Source organism: Jatropha curcas, chromosome 4 (genome assembly GCF_041381405.1).
Source record: "Jatropha curcas cultivar XTBG-Jc1 chromosome 4, XTBG_Jcur_1.0, whole genome shotgun sequence".
Classification (NCBI taxonomy): Eukaryota; Viridiplantae; Streptophyta; class Magnoliopsida; order Malpighiales; family Euphorbiaceae; genus Jatropha; species Jatropha curcas.
The window spans coordinates 14,929,205-14,952,704 of NC_143154.1; the positions used below are offsets into that span (position 1 = coordinate 14,929,205).

General features: G+C 33.0%; 1 protein-coding gene and 1 long non-coding RNA gene across 2 annotated transcripts; both read right to left on the minus strand.

Annotated features, from left to right (window-relative positions):
• Positions 1-1,991: 1,991 nt before the first annotated feature.
• Positions 1,992-4,946, minus strand: LOC119370778 (uncharacterized). The gene is made up of 3 exons (XR_005178328.2): positions 4,715-4,946; positions 4,367-4,549; positions 1,992-2,565 (listed from the first exon to the last, which is right to left on the minus strand). It is a non-coding gene; the product is annotated as an uncharacterized LOC119370778 (long non-coding RNA).
• An 8,028-nt stretch (positions 4,947-12,974) lies between these two features.
• PBRP (plant-specific TFIIB-related protein) lies at positions 12,975-23,365 on the minus strand. Its single transcript, XM_012231149.4, has 3 exons — positions 22,686-23,365; positions 14,505-14,663; positions 12,975-13,946 (listed from the first exon to the last, which is right to left on the minus strand). The coding sequence occupies exons 1-3, from the start codon at positions 23,277-23,279 to the stop codon at positions 13,137-13,139; spliced, it is 1,563 nt and encodes a 520-aa protein (XP_012086539.1). The 5' UTR covers positions 23,280-23,365; the 3' UTR covers positions 12,975-13,136.
• Positions 23,366-23,500: the final 135 nt, after the last annotated feature.

Consider the following 23,500-nt stretch of genomic DNA (forward strand, 5'->3'; position numbering starts at 1 on the left):
TCTGATAGTATATAAGTCAGTGTGAAGCTGTTCTAATCAATAGCTGCACTTCGCACAGACTTTCTATCTTTTATAATTAGAACATTGTGAGGTGATTCTTATCCATATTCTATTCTCACAAAGTTCTGTGTGTTTTCCGCTGCACTTAGAATTCTATATTTTGTTTAGAATTTTTAAAATTTATTTCAGTTTTTAGAAAACCCAATTCACCCCCCCTCTTAGGTTGTGCCATACATATACGGGACCCACACAACAGGGGATAGCTTCGTCACGCAACTGACGGCTGCGTGACGGACCCGATAGCTGCGTGACGCAGCTCACTTTCTGGACCGTTGCCACGTATCCAAACAGAATGTAAAATCGTTATGTCGGCTTTCAAGGTGACGTCATCTTAATTGGAGTTGCATGACGCAACTGTCGTTGCCGTCACGCACCTTATAGCTGCGTGACGCAACTCTAATGCAAATCAGTCACCCTCAAATTGGTTTAAATCAATCCTTGGGTTTAAAGACTTCCAGATAACCATGATCCCTCATTCCGCGTCCTCGTATCCTCATTAGGTTAGGTGAGGGCATAAAGACACGCGTCAACACTTGTGTCCAAATATTTAGAAACTGATTTTCACCAACAAAAAAAGGTAGAAATAAATCAAAATGCAAGATTAGACTCTTAGAAATACCTTTCTTGAAGAAAATGAGGAAGATCAAGTTTGAAGGCTTAAGAACACCTTCAAATCCAAAACTTCTGAATCAAAATCGGAGTTTATGTTCCTAGGATTTAATATCTAGATCCTTTTTCTTTCTTGTAATGATTGATTGATTAATTTTTTTCAAAAACCAAAATTTTTATTGTAAAACCTAAAAAATGTTTTTCATCTTTATAAAAAAACCTTAGTCATTAGTCCCTTCTCTCTCCTTAATATGTTCTATCTATTTATATAAATATATATCTATTTATATAAATATATAAAAGTTCAACCAAGTTTGCTTACGTGGCATTATATTATGAAACTTAGTTATTGATGTGAAATCTTATTATTTATTAAATTTTTAGTATTTTTTATTTAACTATCTAATTTAAAAAATTAAATTATAAAACTTTTTATTTTCTTTATTCAACAATTAATAAAATATAATATTTTTATTTCATTAAAAAAACTCTTTGGTTCTTTTTTTTTTTTTTCAATAATTAATAATCCAAATAATAAATTTTTTCATTAATAATAAAAGACTAATTAATTTTTTCAATAATCAATAACCACAATATATATTGATATAATATTTTAATATTTTATAATTTCATTATCCTTTTTTTTTCTAAAATTTTAATTATCTTTTGAGTACTATGTATATGAGTATTACATCTACTATATTTGCCATATAAATTTTTATTTTCTTTTTCAAATTCAATATTTTTTTGGATAGTGGTAAAAATTAATATTTTGAGCAAAAGACATTTAATGGTCACTGATTAATGAAGAATGGTCACTGATTAATGAAGTTTCTCTCTTTTTTCCATTTAGGTAAATTTATGGTTTGAGCAAAATATATTATTTCAATTTGCAAAAGCAATATTTATGTTTATTGTTTTTAGTTTAGTTAAGAAGATGAATTTATTATTTTAAATTTGTTAGGGTAGAATTATTTTATCATTTTTAAATTTATAGAAAAGGTTGCATTAATAGTTTTTGTTATAATAGTCAAAGACTAAAAAAATATATTTTTTTAAGAAAAAAAAGTAAACGATACATATTATTTCTTTTATTATATAATCAAACTTAATTTGTATCAATTATTTATATATTTTTGAAATTTTCTTTATAATTTTTGTCATTTTTCATGAATCTTTTAATTTATCAAAAAATAACTTTATTAATGAATAACGTGATACGATTGTTTATAGTCTATAGATGAAATATTATAAACAACAAATAAAATAATTTTTAAATAAAAAATAATATAACTCTTTCATAATAAATCATATAACTATTAACCCGCACAATGTGCGGAGATACAACTAGTTTATAAGAAAAATGAGAAATTAAACCTTAAGCTTAAGGCTTAGTACCATAAAATCTTTAATGGGCTCTATGGATTAATGGGACCCGAAGACCTAATCCACTTGGCACGCAAAATGAACCAGTGTGGCGGGATGCATAATAGAAAATTCCATACCACTCTTGACACTGTCTCGATGCAGGGCCCGAGAAATCCAGTCACAACAAAGGAGTTCGATAAATTCTAACATTTAAACTCACATGATTGAAATAGAAATCGAAAATAATTGTACATCTGAGACTCAAAATTTACTTAAAATCTTTTATCATTACTGAGCCGTAATTAAGATAAAAATTCAGCGTCTACGCACAACTTCAGATTATATGTATTTTCGAAAACCTTGGTAAAACCAACTCATCTAGCTCCTTGACCTCCCCTTGCATTTATCAACAGTTGAGGAGCATGAGAAGCCTCAGCCTCATAGACACTTGGGTGAGACACTAGACCAATGATTCGGAGGATCTATTGAAACACATTCCCATCATTAGCTTCTTTGGCCTCCCACCTTCTGGACATGAATAACTGCTTGAGAAGTACCCTTTGTTTTGCTAAAATGTAAGCCACTTTTCCTTTATCTCTTTTTTTAATTAATTAATTAATAAAAATTAACTAACTAATAATATAAAATAAAATAAATGAATTTGAGCTATAATTAAATAAATACACAATTAAATGATTTAATCTAAGCTCAATCTGAAAACTATAGTCCAAGTCCCAAAAATCACAAAGTAGATTCAATAATCTCAAAAATCAAATTTCTCTTATTTGTTTTGAATAAATCTCTCTCATGTATAAATCAAATCCTCAAATTCCTCTTGTTTGTTTTGGATAAATCTCTCTCATATATAAATCAAATCCTTAATCTCCTTTATGCATTAGATGCTTGGGTGAAATTCAAGGTAAAAACTCTTAATTTTTCTATTTATTCTAATCAACTTTTGCTTCTTTTAAAATCAAATTTTTGTTGGTTGTTTTGGATAAATTCTCACATACAAATCAAATCCGTAATTTCTCTCTCTATTTGTATGATACTTGATGAAAATTCGAGGTAAACTTTTGTTTCTCTTAGTAATTCCCAGTATTCTTCATTTTTTTAAATATTTGAAGAGAAGAAGTATTTAAAACTTGAAGATGATAGATTTTTATTGGCTCTTATTTGAATCTTATTTTTATTTTTAATTATGCGATAATGTTAATTTATGTGTCTAATCTTGTGATTTTTTTTCTATTTTGGTATCTGAACGGAAAATGTTATCAATTGAGTGTCTGAGCTTTTAATTTTTTTCAATTTGGTATCTCCTGATGACGCAGACAATTAAAAATTACATCAAGATTATGCAGAATCCACTTTTGCCTTGCTGGAAGCTCATTTGATCTGATATTTAATCCACATCGTGATGCCAACATGGCAAATGATTGGAAATGACCATCCTAACCTTATTTAGTACTTGCAACCCTTAATAAAACTATTATGAAAAGAAAAAAAAAAACTTGATTTTTTTTGAAAGCTCTTAATATTCTTATCATTATTCTTATTTTATATATATAAAGGAGAAACGTTATTTTTTTCTATATGTTGATATAACACTTTCTTAAGAAAGTGAAATTAATAATATTTGAGTATTGTGATTTATCTTTTTTGTGAATGTTTAACACTACAAAAAATTTGCTCATTTGCGACCGAAAAATTAGTCGCAAACTGTAAAAAATCGGTCGCTAAATTAAATAAATAAATAACAAAATGCCTATAATTTCAATCAAGTAGATTACTATTTAGCTTTCTATAATTCCCCTTTCTCTTAGGATAATGTATTTGTGATTGAAAAAATTCAATGAATTATATTATGAATTTTATATTTATATTTTTTAAAATCCCAGCTTTCCTTAATGATTGAATATTAATAATCAAATGCAAGCTAGTTTCTGCGATGAATCTAAATAGTGTTATCAAGGCAGCCAGAAAATAAAAAAACTAGCATTTCAAATAATACACAGAGGCAGTCCTATTAGAAACTGAAAAAATTGAATGCAGGCATAAAAACAAGCTATTTGTCTACCAAACTGAACAGAAAACATAATAAAAACAAGATGTTTTCTTTGTAAGCTAAGAACTCCAGAAAAGAAAACATAATAATATCACGGATACATTGAACATATATTGAACAGCAAATCCCACAAGAAAAATGAAAAAAAAGAAAAAATTCACATTCACATTCAAAAAATAAAAACGAAATACACAAAAAACGACATTGCATTAACATTCAACACGAAATACACAAAAAAAAAAAAAAGGACAGAAGGACGCGTACCTGACTAGGCGAATGTGAACGAAGGAGGAGGAACAATCTCCGTCGACAACGGCTTCTCCAGCCACCGGCGCTTCAACAGAGCGGAGAAGGAGGCGACTGGGCTAGGAACGGCTGCGACAAAGAGTAGAAGGGGAAAGAAGGAGGTGTTGCGCTCGCGCAAGGTGACCAAGGGTGTATAAAGTCCTATTTTTTTGCAACCAACAATCTATTAAAAAATTGATCGCAAGTTTTATTCATGCGATGCCATTTTATCAGAGAAAATTGCGACTGAATTGCGTCCAACTTCATCGGTCGCAAATATATTGGTCACAAATTGGTCACAAAATAAAAGTTAAATTTGGCACCTACCTGCAGCGCGCAATTTTGCAACAAGATTTTAAACGGTGGCAAATCCATCTCAAAATCGATCGCAAAGTGGTCTCAATACGGTCGCAAAATCAAAACCAAACTGGCGGAAATTATTAGCACTAGAATTAGCGACGGATATTAAGTCGATCGCTAATCCATCGCAAAATTTGTCGCCTTTTGATCATAAATCCGTCAGTGTATATTTAATCTCCCATTCATCGCAATTGATTGCAATATCATCATAAAATTGCAACCGATTTGCGTCGGTTGCAAAAATCGGACAAAAACGCGTTTTTCTTGTAGTGTAAGCATTTCTCTTTTTTTTATCCACTTTTCTCTCCCATCATTTACTTTTCAACAACTAATTATCTTTTCATTTTTATAAATTTTAAATTCATTTAATTATGGCAATATAAAAAATTTAAATATTTCAATTATATTTTTTAGATTTTCATAATTTACTTATATGTATAAAGACTTATATTAGTTTTTGAATTCAAATCAAATATACTATTTGTTTTTTTGTAGAAATCAAATATGTGATAGAAAAACAATACAATGTCTAAATCTTTAAATTTTCATAATTTACAAATATAAAAATTTTTATTTTTATATAGTCTAAACTTCAAACCAAATATAGTATGTTTAAATTTTTAATAATTTGAAAAATATTAAAAAAAGTCGTGTGTTTCAAAAATACACATTATTTTTTATTTGTTTGGTAATGATTTTAAATTTTTGAGTAAATTATTAGGTAAAATTTTTATTTTTCTTCTTATGATAAGTAACCTATCAACGTTCGAGAATATTCTCATACAATTTAAAAACAATAAGATAAAATGATGAGTAGTATTCTTCTTTTTTTTTTTCTCTCTCTCTTTTGATTTGTTTGATTATGATTTTTAAATTTTTTGGTAAATTATGAAGATACAAATTTAGTTTTTCTTCTTATCATAAGTTGAATATTTTCAAGTCGATAATATTTGATATCTTTAAATTCAATTTATTGTTGGTATGACTATATCGAATTTATCATGAAAAAGGCTATAGATTTTTTCATGAAAAAAGTTACCTATGTGCTTTTTCTTATTTTGATTTAAAATTCAGAGAATTTGGTTGGTGTGAAATTAGTGGTTTCATCTTTTAATTTTTTTTTTTTTTTTTGCTGATTGAAAATTCGAATATTTATATATCATCATATATAAACAAAAATTTCAAGATTCTGTTTGAAATATGTTTTATGCAATGATGAATTAACTATTATGTTTTAGTAGGTTTTTTAATTATATACTTTCAATTAGATAAATCTCTACAAACATAAAAATTAAGTATTTATATTATTTTAAATACCTACAACACTTTATATCTAATAATAATTTCAGTCACTTTTCTCTAAAAAATGAATTTACTTTTTCTCTAAAAAATGAATTTCTATAATTTACTCAACATATATATCTTATATTGAAATAAAAAATATAATTATTATATAACTGAATCATGTGCAACCGCCCAATATATCTATAATTGAATTTCATCATGTACTGTATCATGTCGACTCAGACAAATCAAGAGATTCTCACTCAAAAATCAATAAATAAATAAATATATAAACATTAAAATTAAAAAAAAAAAAAAAAAAGAAGAAAATCTATCTTGGGCCTTCTTTTTTAACAATGTCAACACTTGGGCTAAGATTTGGCATTTCCATTGCAAAATGAATCTTCACAAAATTATTTGATATGATTTTTTATTACCTTCTACTCTCTCTGTTCCTTTTTGTTTGCTTGCTATTTATTTTTTAAATGTCCGAAAATATTTGCAAGGTTTCTAAATTTAAATATATAAATAATTATTTTTTCCATAATAATTTTTATAATTGTTCATTAAATGAAAGGCTTTTAGTATCTTAATGAGTTATTTAGGGTAAAGAAGCGCAAAATGACTTTTGTTGACTAAATTCTTAATTACACATGTTTTGTCAAACCATGCAAACAAAATGAGACGAAGAGAGTATTTTGTATTCACATCAGGACTTAGCCAAAAATAACGTATTGTTGAACCACTGCCAACTTGCCTTGCCATTAGACTTGATTCTCTATCTAATAGATTTTCATCGACCAAATCTGATGACCCACTACGCGAACTATTAAAACTTGCCACTCTAACATAGTCACCGTTCCTTATAAACTTCTGTGATAGCATTTTAAATGGTAGCATCGGCAATATCAGAATCAAAGGTGTCGGCGGAGATATCAGAATCAAAGGTGATGCATTGTCACTTTTCATATTCTCTTGACTCTCTTGAAATTATTTGTTGTCTTAACTGTACTGGGTGATTGATGAGTCATGATTGTCCCTACTTGGGCAATGGTGCTTGATGCTCAAGATTCCAGTGGTGATGTCATATTCTGAGATAAAACTTATGAAACCTTGATTGTGCAAGAAAATGAATACATAACTGTTGGAGATGGTGACAGTGGTGGTGGTGGTGCAACTGAACGTGGAGGTGGAAGTGGAGATGGAGATGAAGTTGGGGAGGGTAGACTAAATTAATGATAGGTAAGGGTTAAAGCATTTGCCACATTGGCATGATGATGGATTAAATGTCAGATTAAATAAGCTTCTGTCAATGCAAAAGTGGATTTCATATAGTCTTAATAAAATTTTCAGTTGTCCGCATCATCATAAAACACCAAATTAAAAAAAAATTAAAAGTCTAAACACTTGATTGACAACATTTTCCATTCAGACAATAAAATAGAAAAAACTCATAAGTTCAGGCACCAGAAATAACATTGGTTGAAGGGAATCAGTGATTGTGAGAGTGAGGCTGAAAATTTATAATCTATAATTATAGATTTTTAAATATTGTTTGGTTCTTATAAAGTGTCGTTGGAGGGAAATTGATTTTGGGGCAAATTTTAGGGCTTTTAAAACTGAACTATTATTTTTCTAGTTAATTTTTGGAAGTTCTGCAAATTTCTTTGATAATTTGATGCAATGTGGTTTTTAGATCATTCTATGTATTTGATCCTTGATGACTACCAAGTTATATCTGCTCCTTTCCACTTGAAAATGTTCGACCAACTTTAGGGCAGAATGGTCTCTTAAAAACTTGAGGATAAAATAAAAGTCTAAACTTCAGAGGTAAAAATTATGCATTAGACTTAAAAATTAACTATACATTTTTCGTCCATCCTAATATTTCACTCTCCTAATCAAACTCTTGGTTTAACAATTTAATTAGTTTCTCGTCTTTCCCACATTACTTGATCATTCTATTTATTTTTTTCATTAATTACCAGTGAAATATCATTATCATCCCTATTTGATGCACATACTAATTAAGTGAGATGTAAAAGCCTCAAAAAGAAATCATCATTTAATCCCTCATCATAATCAAATATATCAAGTAGTGTAACCGAAATAAAATCAAAGAACTATTGAGATATATATTTATTACGGGTATCTCAACATTTATTTATTATTTTATTTTATTTCAAAAAACTCTTCATTTACAAAGGCGATATTTTTAAAACAATCGAGCCCTTTTCTTTTTAAAAAATGATATATTATTTTGGTAAGATTAAATAAGTCGCCACCCTCTTTATAGACAGCATACATGCCTTAACACAACGAATTGCATCCCACGTGAAAAGAACTTGACTCATATACCAGAGTTTAGATAAAGAAGTTGGATGCAACCTTGGAATGTGTTAGACACTGGAAATCCTCCATTGTTTGTCCATGTATTCATTTTAAAGTATTAAGATTGAATTATTGAGATGCAAAAATCATTTTAATGAAATTTTAATTAAAACATGGAATTCATAAATGTTTTCGCACCGCCCCCGAGCGATCTGGAAAACGCTCAAAATAATTTTGTTTTGGAAATGTGATCTTGATTTTTAACAAGTGGTGACAAAACCTTTTATTGCACGCGATGCCGATAAATCGGTCTAATAAAAATACTTTGAGTCGCCACCCATTTTTTTGGCAATGGGACCGTTTCCAATTAAAAGTGACTTCATTTAATCCCAATTTATTTAAGGCCAATTATTTTAAAAGACTGGTCAAGCGCACTAAGTGCGATTCTGGATAAGGGAATTAGGTACGTCGGCCCGTTGGAAGCCGACGCCGGGAAAATCGGTCTCTTTTAACCTACAATTTCTAATTTATTTTAATTTAGAAAAGCCAATTTATTTATACAAACCCAATCCGAATAAATCGAACCGAGTTCCTATGCGGAAAATTATTTAATCGTCCCAAATAAATTCACTCATTGCATTCATAATCATTCTAGCCACACCAACCATTCAACCCACAGCAGTCAAGTTAGAGTAATCAAAAGACCCGCTCTTGCCTTATGGTTAAAGGCGGGCCACAAACCGAACCTAAAATACATTCTACCCAATTTAAATCCAAAAAACCCTAAAAACCCGAAAATCATGCATAACAATAAATTAATGTACTTGACTTGATTAAACCACAATCTGCCCACAATTGATCGTTTCTTGAATTATAAAAAGAATTGAATATTTATTTGATTGTACAAAATTATTATTTTAAAAAGGATAAAATTACTTCTAGACCCCTAGAACAGTCGCGTCATGCAGCTGTTCTATGGAAGAACAGTTGCGTGACGGATCCAACAGTTGCATGACGCAGCTGTTCGTAACTTGGAAAAACCTTCAGATTCATTAATCGTTTATTTCAAATACAAGATTTAAACAAGAAAATAAAAGTGAAATAAAATCATAAACACGAACAGTTCCGTCACGCAATTAGTCGGGGCAATATAGCTATATTTTGGACATGAACAGTTCCGTCACGCACCTAGTAGCTGCGTGACGCAACTGCTCTGGTCCGTAACTACCTTTCAAACAACCTTTTTTTTACGTTTTCCTTTTATCAAAACTTGTTTTAATATAACTTAGAAACATCCAATAATGGGCAGGGTATCGTTTAATTAGTATCACATTACTAAAACACCAACAAAATAAATAATAATGAATTAATAACTAAAAATACCAAGAAAAGCTTTAGATATTTATCTAACCCTCAGATTGAGGATTGCAAACAATCTGAACGTCTTAAGGAACGAGATTTCAAGGCCCCAGAAGTCTTTGTTCACCAAGTTTTAACAAATAATTCTTTCTCTTTTTGTTTTCTCTCTTTTTTCTTTTTTTGTATGATTTTCGTTTCAACTTAATTGATTTCTAAAAGCTGTTTTTCTTCAAGATAACTCAAAAGAGTTTTTGCAGAAAACTTAGCCGCAGTTGCCTTTTTTACGCTCTCAAAAATTCCTCCCCGAATAAGATAAAAAACGCAGTATTTATATGGGTAGGTCAACAGAGGATAGCTGCGTCACGCACCTTATAGCTGCGTGACGCAACTCTACTATAAATCAGACTTCCTTGAATTGGTTTAAATCGATCCTTGGTTTAAAGACTTCCGGATAACCATGATTCCTCATTCTGTGTCCTCGTATCCTTATTGGGTTAGGTGGGGGCATAAAAATACGCGTCAACAATAAAACATCATTATTCACTCACATGATAGACCAAAATCCATCCAAAGAAAAAGGGAGGAGAAAAGAATTACAAATCCGTTGGGTCTTAGTTACATTCTACCTAATCACGCAATAACTATAATATATAATAAGCATAAAATAAGAAATATATAATAAAAATATATATAATAAGGAAGCAATCAATAATCACAGTAAGAACCATAATATAATAAGCAAACAATCGATAAGAACCATATAACCATAATATATGATAAGCATAAAATAAGAACCATATAATCATTTCCCCATATTCCCAATAATTATAAGTTGGATTCATGAATAATGAGTTTATTAATGAACTCATAGAAACCAAGTAATAACCATAAATATATAATAAGCATAAAATACGAAACATATAATCAAAATAATAGAACATCACAATCAATAATTACATATGTAAATAAAGAATCAAAGCAACAATCAAATTATCAAGCGGCACAAAGTCAATAATCATGACAAAGGCAATCAATATAATGAAAGCATAAAACATCAATAATAAAAGCATAAAAAAAGTTATAAACACACAACATAGGTAATTTACTGTAATGAAAGCAATTTAATTTAATAACAAATCAAAATATCACAGGCATATAGTAATCTAAATTTTAAACAATCATGGATTATAGTTCAAGCATTTGATGTTCTTTTTTTGAAAGATAGAACAAATATGACTATCACAATTAAAATCCATCTTTTTTATTGATTTAAATGGTTCCATTAGCTCTGAAACATTATTTAGACCTTAAAACTTGATGTCAGAATCAAATGAAACGTGCTTCTGGATAGAAATCACGTGCGCCCCATGTAATGACGTGCGTCATTTCTCGGGATGTGTCTGGTTTCACAGACCAAAAGTACAAAACAGATTATGAAGAACTTCAAAGTTGTTTAGTTGAGAGGAAACTGTGTGCGGCCCTAGAAGCGGCGTACGCCATTAGGCACAACCGCACACCTCTAAGTAGCTGGGTGAGGCGTTTCTCAGCTGCCAAACAACCTAGGACGATCCTAGGTTTCCTCACGTCTAGACTTTTAAGAAGTGGTTTTTGACCCATAAAGAAGAAGAAAATTGTATTAAAAACTAGTTTAATGGGTTGTTTGGTAAAAAATAAAAAGGATGTAAAATGGAGGTGAAAATGCTTTAGGATTCTCAAAATTCCTTGTTTAGTTTGGATGAAGATATTAAAAAGAATGTAAAATAAATTTATTTTGCAACCTTTTTACCTATTTTCTCTCCATTTTGAGGAGAAAATAAATAATACGTCGTCTGTCCCAAAAAGATAGTCCATCTTTCCTTTTTGGTTTGTTCCAAATATAGTCCACTTTCCTTTTTTCCATTACAATTAATCCTTAAATTATCTATTAGACCTTTATTAAATTTTATCTTATTTTCAATAACCCTCATTAATTCTACTTATTATTCTAATATAATAATTGTTCATGTGTTATTTAAAATGGATGTAATATAAAAATTATATAAATAAAATTGTCCTTTAACCATAATAATTGCTACTTTTCTTAATCTGTGCAAATAGAAAGTGAACTATTTTTTTTGGGACGGAGAAGTAAAACTTTAAATTTTTACTTTAATCCTTATTTTACTTTCTCCCACTTCCCAAATATAGCATAAACTCTCAAATTTTACCCTTTTAAAGCAAAAGAACACTTCTCAAACTTAAAGGTTCAAAAACACCTTCAAAATCCAAAAAGCTTGATCCAATTCGAGTTTAAAAACTTATGAATTAATAATCAACGATCAATTTCGTTTTCTCTGTGATTAATTTGGTTCTTATCACAAACTCAATAGTTTTCTCAATGAAAATCAAGTTTTCAATATATTAAGTTTTCTCAATGAAAATCAAGTTTTCAATATCAAAACAAAGGTTTTGTATTGTAAAATGAGTTTTCAATGATCCAAATCCCAAAATCCCTAAGATATTTTTATGGGAGAAAGTGAGGTGCAAACCCTAATCCTTAGGGGGCAAAAGCCACTAATGGGCCCTATGGGTTAGGGGGACTCATTTTATGAAAATCCAGTCCAATGGCACGCAAAACAAGATGACATGCCAGGAGACGAAATGAATGGACTTGTGTCGCGTCTTGGACACTGTCTCGATGTGGGACCCCAAAAACATAGTAACACAAAAAGAACCCAATAATTTCATCCTCAATATGGGTTATCGGATCAAAAATCGGGTTTAATCAAATGTCCAAGACCTGATTCTTACTAAATACTGATCCATTCTCGGAACAAAATTTAAGCGTCTAAATTCTAAAAAATAAGAATATTGACTAGTGTATTTGAGTCTAACCAAAAGACTATAGAGTGATTCACTCAATTGAATTATACACTTCGGACTTAAAACTGAAACATATAAACTACAGTTAATTTATAGTAAGATATATATTTTTGGAAGTTTCATAAGCAATTCAGTTATGCCCCAAACAATGCAGGGTTATCAAGTAGTATTAAACTAATAGAGACTTCAAGAGTTCTCAGCAATATTTTTTAAAATATTCTCCCTTTCTCAGTCTTGTCTACTTTTAAGATCTAGATATGCTAACTTTTTATTAAGAACTACTGCAACTAGTTTGAGATTTAAAAGAGAGCGCGTGCCGTTGTTATTGTTGTTTAGACCACAAAATCCTCTCCTTCTTTCTTCAATTTTTTCTTTTTTTGGGGTTGGGGGGTTGAAAGAAACTCAAATTTCTGTTCCAACTCAGGTCCACAGAGCAATATACACACTTACTAAGCCGAAAAATTAAAAATTTCAACAACTTAATTGGAGAAAGCCACGCAAATATTTAGTGTTCCACAATATACAGCACTAAAGCATGACCTATCCATACCTGCTACTTGTTATCTCCATTCGTGTTAGCATTTTTACCACCATTTTGACTGCCAATACCTTTAAGCTCAGCATAACCTGGTGCTAATTTGGGTGGTGGCTGCACAATTGGAGAAGGCCCTGATGAAGGTGTGGACCGAAATGGCCAGGTGATTGTACTCACACCCGAAACTGGGGGGCTTGAAAATTGATTTGGCCTGCCCACAACTGTGGAGTCTTTATCCATTTTCTGCTTCTCTACCTTATCTTCCAACTCATGACAGTTAGACTGCAACTCATTGATATCGCCTCGAGTTGCATTCTGATTTTTCTCTCCTGGTATCCTAACTCCAGAAGTTCCAAATTGAAGCCAGGGCTGCCTAAAATTCTGCCATGGAGGGGCATGGGGACCACGAGAATTACCATTACTCGCAGCATCTTCTTTAGTCCTCAGCAACACATCATTTGCTTTATTTGGTTTATTTTCTGGTTGTTTATCTTTGTCGGAAGAGGATGGTGTTAGTTCAACTGGGTCAATTTTAGGTGCAGATGAACGACCTGAGGAAATTGTTGTAGTAGGAAACGCTTTCTCAGGAGGAACAGCAGGTGTATAATTGGATGGGAGTAGATCATCCCAATTCTCCAACAGTTCCTTGTAGACTTTTCTGAGGGTGACTTCAGTGAGCCCTGTCACCTTACAAATCTCTGCCTGTGTCTTCCGCTTGTCTTCTAATTGGCATGCTAGATATATAGCAGCTGCAGAGATGCTAATGGGATTCCTCCGAGTGCAGAAGCATTTGTTGATAACAACTTCTCCAATGTGAGTTGCCAATTCCTAGCACAATTAGTCAAAAGCAACTGACCAAATATGATCAAATGAAAAGCCAAGGCAGTTGAAAAGAAGTCCAAAATCATACTATAACAGTTATGTTTTCTTCCTTTTTTTTTTTTTTTTTTTTTTTTTTTTTTTTCAAATCCTGACATTGATTTTATGATTAATGTTTTTAGCTCAGTGCAAGTATTCAGAAAGAATCTCTTCCTATGGATAAAACAAATATCCTGCACAATCCATTTATAGTCATTAAAAAGCAAGATTACCATCATCAAAATGACTATTAAGGACTCCATAATTCAAATAGCTACGTGAATCACGTAGTACAGTTGTTACTTGTATGAAGGTTTTATCAACATTAACACCTCAACTTGCATCTGCAAATTTGTGAAATTTGTGCAAATTTATATTTTCCTTTAATTTTCTTCTTCTTTCCCAGTGAAGGTAGGATTTTAATGTTATCATCCTCCGGAACACTTTCACTTCTTCAAACACAATTAAAATTTTAGCTAAAAACCCAACGTTTTCAAACTTGACAAGTGAAGTCCTGCAACAAAGTACCTGAGCAGATTTGTTCAATTGGAGGAGTGTGCAGAATCTAGGCATATGGACTGAAATGGAATTGCTATTAATTGGCTGACTAAGTTGTAGAGCTTCTCCTAATATCTTGATGTACTTCCCAATCTCCTTCTGAGGAACATTGGCAGCAATTGAGATTTCCTGTTACATCATTACTAGTTAAATTAGACGAAACTCAAAACTGAATTTTTTTTCAAGACCACCATGACTGCTTAAATATAATTATATTCTTATATGAGCAAGCAGAGCATCTAATCCTAATGAGACGAATTATGCAGTATTAAGAAGCAAAATGTAGTTTAAGCTGAAACTAGTTTCTGTCAACTATGAAACGTAATTTCTTATCAATTTTAGGATTCATGACTGTAACGACAAAGTTAAGCAATTGCTAAAATAATAACACTACATATGCCTAATCTCTTTTCTCTTCTTTCGTTTCCTTTTCCTTTCATTTCCTCCCACTTCTCAAACCAAATACCACCTAACACTGCCAGTAAAGAATGGCCTTCTAAAATCTCAAAGAAAGTAAATTTTAAAAAAATAATAATAACAATAATAACCTATATATATATATATATATATATATATCTATATACATGGAAGACTTGCCTCTCTATTAAACGAATAAACAGACATCATTTATGCTCACGAAAAACTTGTTTGAGATTGATCCACAGAAGAGCTAGTGCAAATTGAAAATATATTGGAACAAACAAGTAGAGAAGCAGGGATGACTAAAAATCACAAACAAGTTTATGTAACAATTGAATAAGATTCAAGCTATGGCCGCACCAATGAGAAGAAAAGCATGGGATTAAAGAGTTGGACAATGAGCTGAAACAATTAGTTAAGCCAAGTGGTTAGATATTTACTAGTGTTAGTAGTTTGTTAAGTGTCAGCCTGATCCACTCTTTTTTCTGACCATTTCATAACCTGTTGTTCCTTCTCTGCTCACTATGAGTTTCAAATGGAAGCTTCAGTCAAAATATATTCTCCATTTAAGCATTAAAACAATAAACAAATAATTTCTCTCTAAAGGTTCTGTTGTTCTCTTTCTCTAATTCTCATCTATTTTCCCTCTCTTTCTCTTTCTTTCTCACTTGCCAAACACCTAGCTAGGCAACAGGTTGTAACATTTGGTATCAGATCAGTTTTGATCCTAGGGATTGTTTCTGCTATTTTTTTTTTTTTTTTCTCTCTTTCACTCTCTGATTCTCTTTCTCTTCTCCTTTTATCTTCTTTTATTCTTCACTCCTTTTAAATCTGATCTTCTTTGCCCTAAATTTCTTTCTATCTTCTCTATTTCTCTGTATCCCATCTACAACAAAATACCCATTCAAAAATGAAGATTTTTGGAAAATTGAATAAAAATTGTATCAAATTGATAGAGAGATTTGGTTGAATTCTAGAATTGTTGGATCATGCCAATGAATGAACACATAGATTGAAATTGCTTTCAAGAAAATTGATAAATGTCAAAAGGAATATCTATTGCAACAAGAAAATTCCAGTCCCAGAGAAATCAATTTGAGAATTGAATATGCTATGAGTACTGACCAAGAACCAGCTCCGGCCATTTTGGAAGAAGATAAAAAGGGCAACACATCAATGTTGAAGAATCATGATTATTTCAATTTTGGAGACAAAGATCAAGACCCGATACTGATTTCACTACAATGTGAGTTTCCAGCCTTGGGAACATTGATCCAGCAGTTGAAAGTGACAACATCAAGAGGACTGATATGGTTTGTAGTGCAAATCAACAAGATCTTGGACATAGTTTCAAACCTCTTGAGCATTTTGGTGATGACCATCATTTTACGCCAGCAATGGTATTTGTTCATCCCAAAACTGTTAGATTTTGAAAATAGCCTGAAATTGGTTGTGTTTCTTATTGTTGCAAATTTTTTTTTTGATAATTTGGTGATGAAGACTTATGAAACCATGAAGGAGAGGTAAATGCTAGGATAATGTTTCAAAATTATGGTAGTCATAAATTTGAGGTGAAAGCAACTGACTTCGGAATATTCAAAGAAGATAGATGGAGGTGAGGAAAAGGCTGAAGTCAGCGAAAGAAATTGTATTTTTTGTCTATATGAGCTGCCTGCTTTCAAGCTAACTGTAAAACTGCCAATATGAAGTTTAGAATGAGTGGCCATTCAAGCTGCTGAATTTTTTTCTACATTAATGAGAATTCTGTTCTTAAAAGTTATGCTGCTCTGATCTGGGCATTGATATCAATTTGTGTTACTTGCTCAAAGAAACAGAGTTCGAGATTTGTAGAAGACAAAAGAAGAGATCAAAATCATTGTCTAACGAAAGTTCACGCCTTCAAGTTGCATTGATATCAATTTGTGTTACTTGCTCAAAGAAACAGAGTTTGAGATTTGCAGAAGACAAAAGAAGAGATCAAAATCATTGTCTAACGAAAGTTCACGCCTTCAAGTTGTATGTAAAAATGGAAATATGAAATCAGAAATTATTGGAAGCTTTAATAATCTAATAAGCTCTTGAAGCTGGGTTCTTCCAATCTTAATGGGAAATATTGGAATGTTAATCCAGAGCAAAGGAAAATGATTTTTGGCACTTTGGTTGCTATGATGTCTACATATGGGGAACAAGCATCCATCGTAAATGGAATTAAAATAAGAGATCCATGCTGACGCAGGGGAAAGGTGTAGGGCTGTCAGTTTTCAACACGTAAGCTAGAATAGGATTGATCATAGGTGGAACAGTAATCAGTAATTAAGTTTATAACCTTTGAATTAAAATTATGAGAAAAATAAGATGATTTACAATACTACTGTGCTGTATTTATAGTGATAAATCCTAACTAGACTAGGAATCCTACTTAAAGAAAGAATTAAAACTCTACTCCTATTCAATGATAAAATAGTAAATCCTAATCAAATAAGGAAACGGAAAACTAATGCAAATCTGAAATAAAACAGTAAATTAAATAAAATCCTAGTTGTGCTAGGAATCCAATTAGGACTAGGATTGCTCCTGCATCATTCTCCCTGGGTTTGAAAAAGAATCGGCTCCGATGAGTAAACCTTAAAGATCCTTCAAGAATGCATAACTTATTCCCTTTGAATAAATAACCATCTTGCAATCGGTATGTCAGACTTTCAGCTTCTGAAGAATGCAGCAAATCAGCCTTTATTTTGCCAAAACATGAATCTGAATCATACTGGTTTTTCAGTTCTTCAAAACCAGTAATTTGGGTGCTCAAAATTGACAAAATTAGGGATCTTCTCAAGGCCTGATGATCAGAAAAAACCACAAACTCACAATAAGCTAAGTAATGTTGCCAATGTCGAATAGCTCGTACCAAGGCATAGAACTCTAGATCATAAGTTGAGTAACACTTCTTAGCTTCAGACAACTTCTCACTAAAAAACTCGAGGTCTGCCCTCTTGGCTAAGAACAGCTCCAATCCCTTCATGTGAAGCGTCACATTCGACAATAAATAATTTCTCAAAATCTGGAAGTGCAAGAACAGGTGCTCTAGTCATCAAAAACTTGATTCTTTCAAATGCCTTTTGTGCAGAATTTGTCCACTCAAACTTTTCTTCTTTCATAGATTCAATTATAGGACTCATAATTGAATAGAAATTTTGGATAAATCTCCTACAGAAAGAGGCCAAACCATGAAAGCTTCTAACTTCTTTGATGGATTGCGGTGCTGGCCATTCGGTAATTGCACGAACCGTTTCTTGATCTGGCTTTAATCCTTAAGCAGACACAATGTATCCTAGGAATACCACTTCTGGTTGCAGGAAACTGCATTTTTTCAGGTTTATGTGCAACAGCTCTTGACGAAGTACTTCTAACACTTGTCGCAAGTGTTTTAAATGATCTTCCTCGATGCGGCTATAAATCAAAATGTCATTGAAATATACCACAACGAGAGAATTCAAGAAAGGTTTGAGTACATCTGTCATGACTCTCATGAATGTGCTTGGTGCATTAGAAAGGCCAAATGGCATTACTAACCATTCAAATAACCCATCCGGTGTCTTAAAAGCTGTTTTCCATTCATCACCATGCCTCATTCTAATTTGGTGATGTCCACTTTTAAAGTCAATTTTGGAAAACACTTTAGAACCCGCCAGTTGATCAAGCATATCCTCCAATCTTGGTATTGGAAAGTGATATTTGATTGTAATCTTATTTATAGCACGCCTATCCACACACATTCTCCAAGAACCGTCTTTCTTTGGAGTTAATAAGGCTAGGCTGGCACATGGACTTTTTCTTTCACGCATCAGACCTTTTTCCAATAATTCCTAACCTGTCTTTCTATTTCAGCCCGTTGTAAAGGAGGCATTCGATATGCAGGCAGATTTGGTAAAGCTGCACCTGGTACCAAATCAATAGCATGTTGGATGCTTCTTAATGGTGGCAAGCTTTTCGATACATCTTCACTAATTAACTCCTTGAATTCTTGCAATAATCGTTGAATTTCAAAGGAATATTCAACTGATTTTTCAACCTGGTCAGCTCCTATCAGTTTGCTCACTAAGGCATACGTGACTCCCACCTCACTATGCGCAGCTGCAAATTCTTTAACACTTACAAGCCCATTTAATTTACTAGTTGCAGCTCCTTTATTTGGTATTTGCCTTGTTTCTTCTTTGAGAGGATGCAAAGTGTACTTCTTGTTGTCCTTGTAGAACGAATAAGTATTAGGCCTTGTCTTGTGGTCCATATCATGATCATACAACTAAGGTCGTCCCACTAGAATATGCTCAACATCCATTGGTACTACATCACATGGTGCTTCATCTGCTAAATCATCTCCCATTGTGAATTGCACTAAGCATTGAGATGTTACTGGTATCTCGTGCCGTTTCTTCAACCAACCTACTTTGTATTGATGAGGATGTTTTGTTGTAGGAAGCTTTAGTTTATCTACAGCCTCCTTTGATATTATATTTTCCATACTTCATCAATGACTAAATTACACACTTTGCCTTCACAAATAACACGTGTATGGAAAATGCTACACTTCCTCCAGTCTCGTTTTCCTTCTTTGTTCATGGCTGTCATGACTGTTCGAACAACTAAAGACTCACCTTGAGCTGGGTGAACATCAATTTCTTCTACTTCCTCATCATATTCATCAAAAATAGGGCCTTGGTCTTCATCATACTCGGCTAAATTCACCTTCCTTTGTGGACAGATGAATGAAGTATGTCCCTTTTCTCCACAAGTAAAACAATGAACTTGAGAATTGTTGCCTCTCCTTATAGACGAACCAGAATTGTTTTGTCCACCATAAGGTACTATACCTTTCCCTTTATCGTTCCCATCAACACTGGTTGTCTCTTCATTGTATTTATCAGTAGCGGCAGCCTCTTTCTCGCTTCGTTGAGTTGTGTGAATCCCTCTTGCAACTCCGAAATTGTTTTGCCAATTGCTTCTGTTTATGGGCCTTCTAGCACCGTAACGAGAAACTCGCTTTTCAGCTGCTAAGGCATATTGGCAAGTATCTTCAAGATTGTGTAATCGGACTATGCCCATTTCATTTCTAAGGGACTGATTCAAACCAGCAAGACAGCGAGAGGTAATTTGTTCATTACTTTTAGATATTCCAACTTGAATGGACAAATTATGAAATTCTGCAGTGTACTCTTCAACAGACATACTATTTTGTTTCAAGCAATGGAACCTTTCATATAATTACATTGCGTAATCAGCTGGTAAAAATTGCTTCCTTAGCTTAGTTTTCATGTGCTCCCACGTGCTGATTTTAAGCTTTCTTTGCCGTGCGCGCTGCTCCTCAACTCTCTTCCACCATTGAAGTGCAGTACTCTTCAATTTAAGCTTTACAAAAAGCACTTTCCGGGTTTCAACCATTGGTTTCCATTCAAAATAATTTTCTAAACTAGTTTGCCAATCTAAATAGTCTTCGGCATGCGATTTCCCGTGAAAATCAGCAACCTCAATTTTAACTCCTCCACTATTTAAACCAAGAGCATGAAGTAAACGCTCTTCCAATCCGCCTCGTGCTGCTGGGTTTGCAAGTCCAGCTTCATGAAAGGGGTTTACGTCCTCGACTTCCTCTTCACTCTCAAGAGCTTCTTGAAAATCAAAGTTTTGGTGGTTGCCTTCCGGAGTCTCCATTCGGGCTTCCACGGGTTCCTGACGCTGCGAGGGTTGTACAGCTCGGGTCAAATCCTTAATCATTCGCCATATCTCAGCTATTTCATCTTGTTGGGGCTGATTGCCTCTGCCTCTACCTCTTCCAACCATGGTTTAATTCAGACAAAAAAAGAATCCTAGGATCTGTTTTTGGGCTCTGATACCAATTGACACAGGGGAAAGGTGTAGGGCTGTCAGTTTTCAACAAGTAAGCTAGAATAGGGTTGATCGTAGATGGAACAGTAATCAGTAATTAGGTTTATAACCTTTGAATTAAAATTATGAGAAAAATAAGATGATTTACTATGCTACTAGGGCTGTCTATTTATAGTGATAAATCCTAACTAGACTAGGAATCCTAATTAAAGAAAGAATTAAAACTCTACTCCTATTCAATGATAAAATAGTAAATCCTAATCAAATAAGGAAACGGAAAACTAACGCAAATCTGAAATAAAACAGTAAATTAAATAAAATCCTAGTTGTGCTAGGAATCCAATTAGGATTAGGACTGCTCCTGCATCACATGCGTATTCTTAATGACAGATAAGAAGTTGGTTCTTCTTTCTAATTACTGGGCATCATTTCAAATCAGAATTAACAAAGATGGATTAACAGTTGCTGATGATAGAAAAGAGAATCAGAGATGAGAAGAAAAGACGAAGAAGGATTGTAGAGAAATAAAGAGAGAGTGAATATTACGAGAGAGATATTTTTTGTCATTGATCATAATAATAATAATAATAATAATAATAATAATAATAGTAATAATATTGCATTTTATGATCAAAATGTCTGCCAACTAAGCAAAATGTCGGCAATAGAAATTTGACTCAGCTAAACAAAACAAATCAGCAATTGTAATTACAACCAAAAATTGATGACATATTACAATAAAGCTCATCAATTCTGAATAAAATTGCAATTTATTCCTAACAAGTCATGCATTTAGGTCTAACAAATTTTGGCCATTTGCAGGAACTGTTTCAACTTTCAAGTAATCTTGGTTGCTCAGTTTGACACTTGAGGACAAGGATCATCTCAAAAGGGAGGGCAATGTCATGACTGCACTAAAGAGAGGGAAAGCATAGTACCAATGAGTTGGATGATGAGGTGGAACAATTAGTTAAGCCAAGTGGTTAGGCAGTTACTAGCATTAGTAGTTTGTTAATTGTCCCATACAAATATACAAGATATACTTCCCGTTTAAGCATTAATACAATAAATAACTAATTTCTCTCTAAAGATTCCGTTTATCTCTATAATTCTCGTATATTTTCTCTCTCTCTCTCTCTCTCTCTCTCTCACACACTCGCCAAACACCTAGCGAGACGAGGGGTTGTAACAATTCATCATTACTCGAAGGCTATCCACTCAATAGGCAGCCTGCTTCACATTGATTTCCAGCAAGACACCTAGCGAGACTAGGGGTTGTAACAATTCATCATTACTCGAAGGCTATCCACTCAATAGGCAGCCTGCTTCACATTGATTTCCAGCAAGAAAATGAAATCAGACTCAAATCAAATGAGATCCATAAACAACACGGAATGTGAAGATGCAAGCTTAAAAAAATTGTAAAATTCATATAAGCACATGACCTCCACCTAGTCACAGTTCAGAAAAACTGACTGATATTCTGTGCTTAGCATCATCTCCATAGTCCAAATTGCTCATTATCCATTCATTCTTTAGGCCAAATTGCAGGACATCGCTAACACAACCGCCTAATCACTGACAAGGTATGGTTCCTTTCCAGCCGGAACAATTCAAAACATTGACGCAAAAATGCATGCCAACTTAATGCATATAATATAACGAACAGTCAGTTTGATGAGGCAAATATTAGTCAGTTCAGAACAGAACCAAAATGCTCAACAATGAAATTATGCAGAGAAGCACACTTTTCACAGTAAAACAGAGTAGAAAGAGAAGGATCAAATCTTGACACTGTCTTCGTATTAACAAGAATTAGAAATTTTTTACTTGGAAGAACTGGAAATTTGATGATACCTGAAGGGTTCTGGGCTCCTGGGCCTCCCTAATGGCCTGAACAAGAGCAGCGGTGGCAAGTGCCTCAACGCTGCGGTTTCTCAAACAAGTAGCCGAGCAACAATCCCTAAATAACTGAAATGCATGATCCGAAATATCATAATCTAACCCCAAAATAGAAGCCACGTCAATAATCTGCATATACGCTCTCAGATTATCAACAACCACCGTTGATGAAGTCGAATTCGATGACGAGGTGGTTAATTCAAGGGTGCGTTCCAGCTCAGCGAGGTGGCCGGAGAAGGAAAGGGATGAACGTAGGGAAAGTGGAGTTGGCTCGAGAGACCAAGTGGAGAATGCGGTGATGAAGCCTGTGGGTTCGAATGGGTCCTCCTCGTCTCCTTGGCGAGCATGGCGGGCTTGGTTGTGGAGCGAAGGGAGATCGGAGGTGACTAGGCAGAGAGGATTGTCTTGGGCTCGGATGTGGAAAAGGTGGTAAGGTTGAAATTGACGTTCCTCGACGACACGGCCACAAGATGTGCACTCTGTTATTGATCGGCCAGTGTTTGTGGTGGCACACCGCGCTTGCGACGCCGAACAGTAGGGGCACTTCATTTTGCGAGAAACGGAGAGTAAAAAGCAAAATCATATATACTGACTGACTCAATCATTTGATTGACATTTGCTTACCAAACAATCGTTGGGGGAAAATAATTAATTAGTCTTGAATAATCTAATTTATACTCTTATTTGATCGATATTAATTAAGAATTTTTGAGATTTAATTTTATTAAATTATTTAGTCTTTCCATTTATTTTTTTTCTCATTTTTCGGT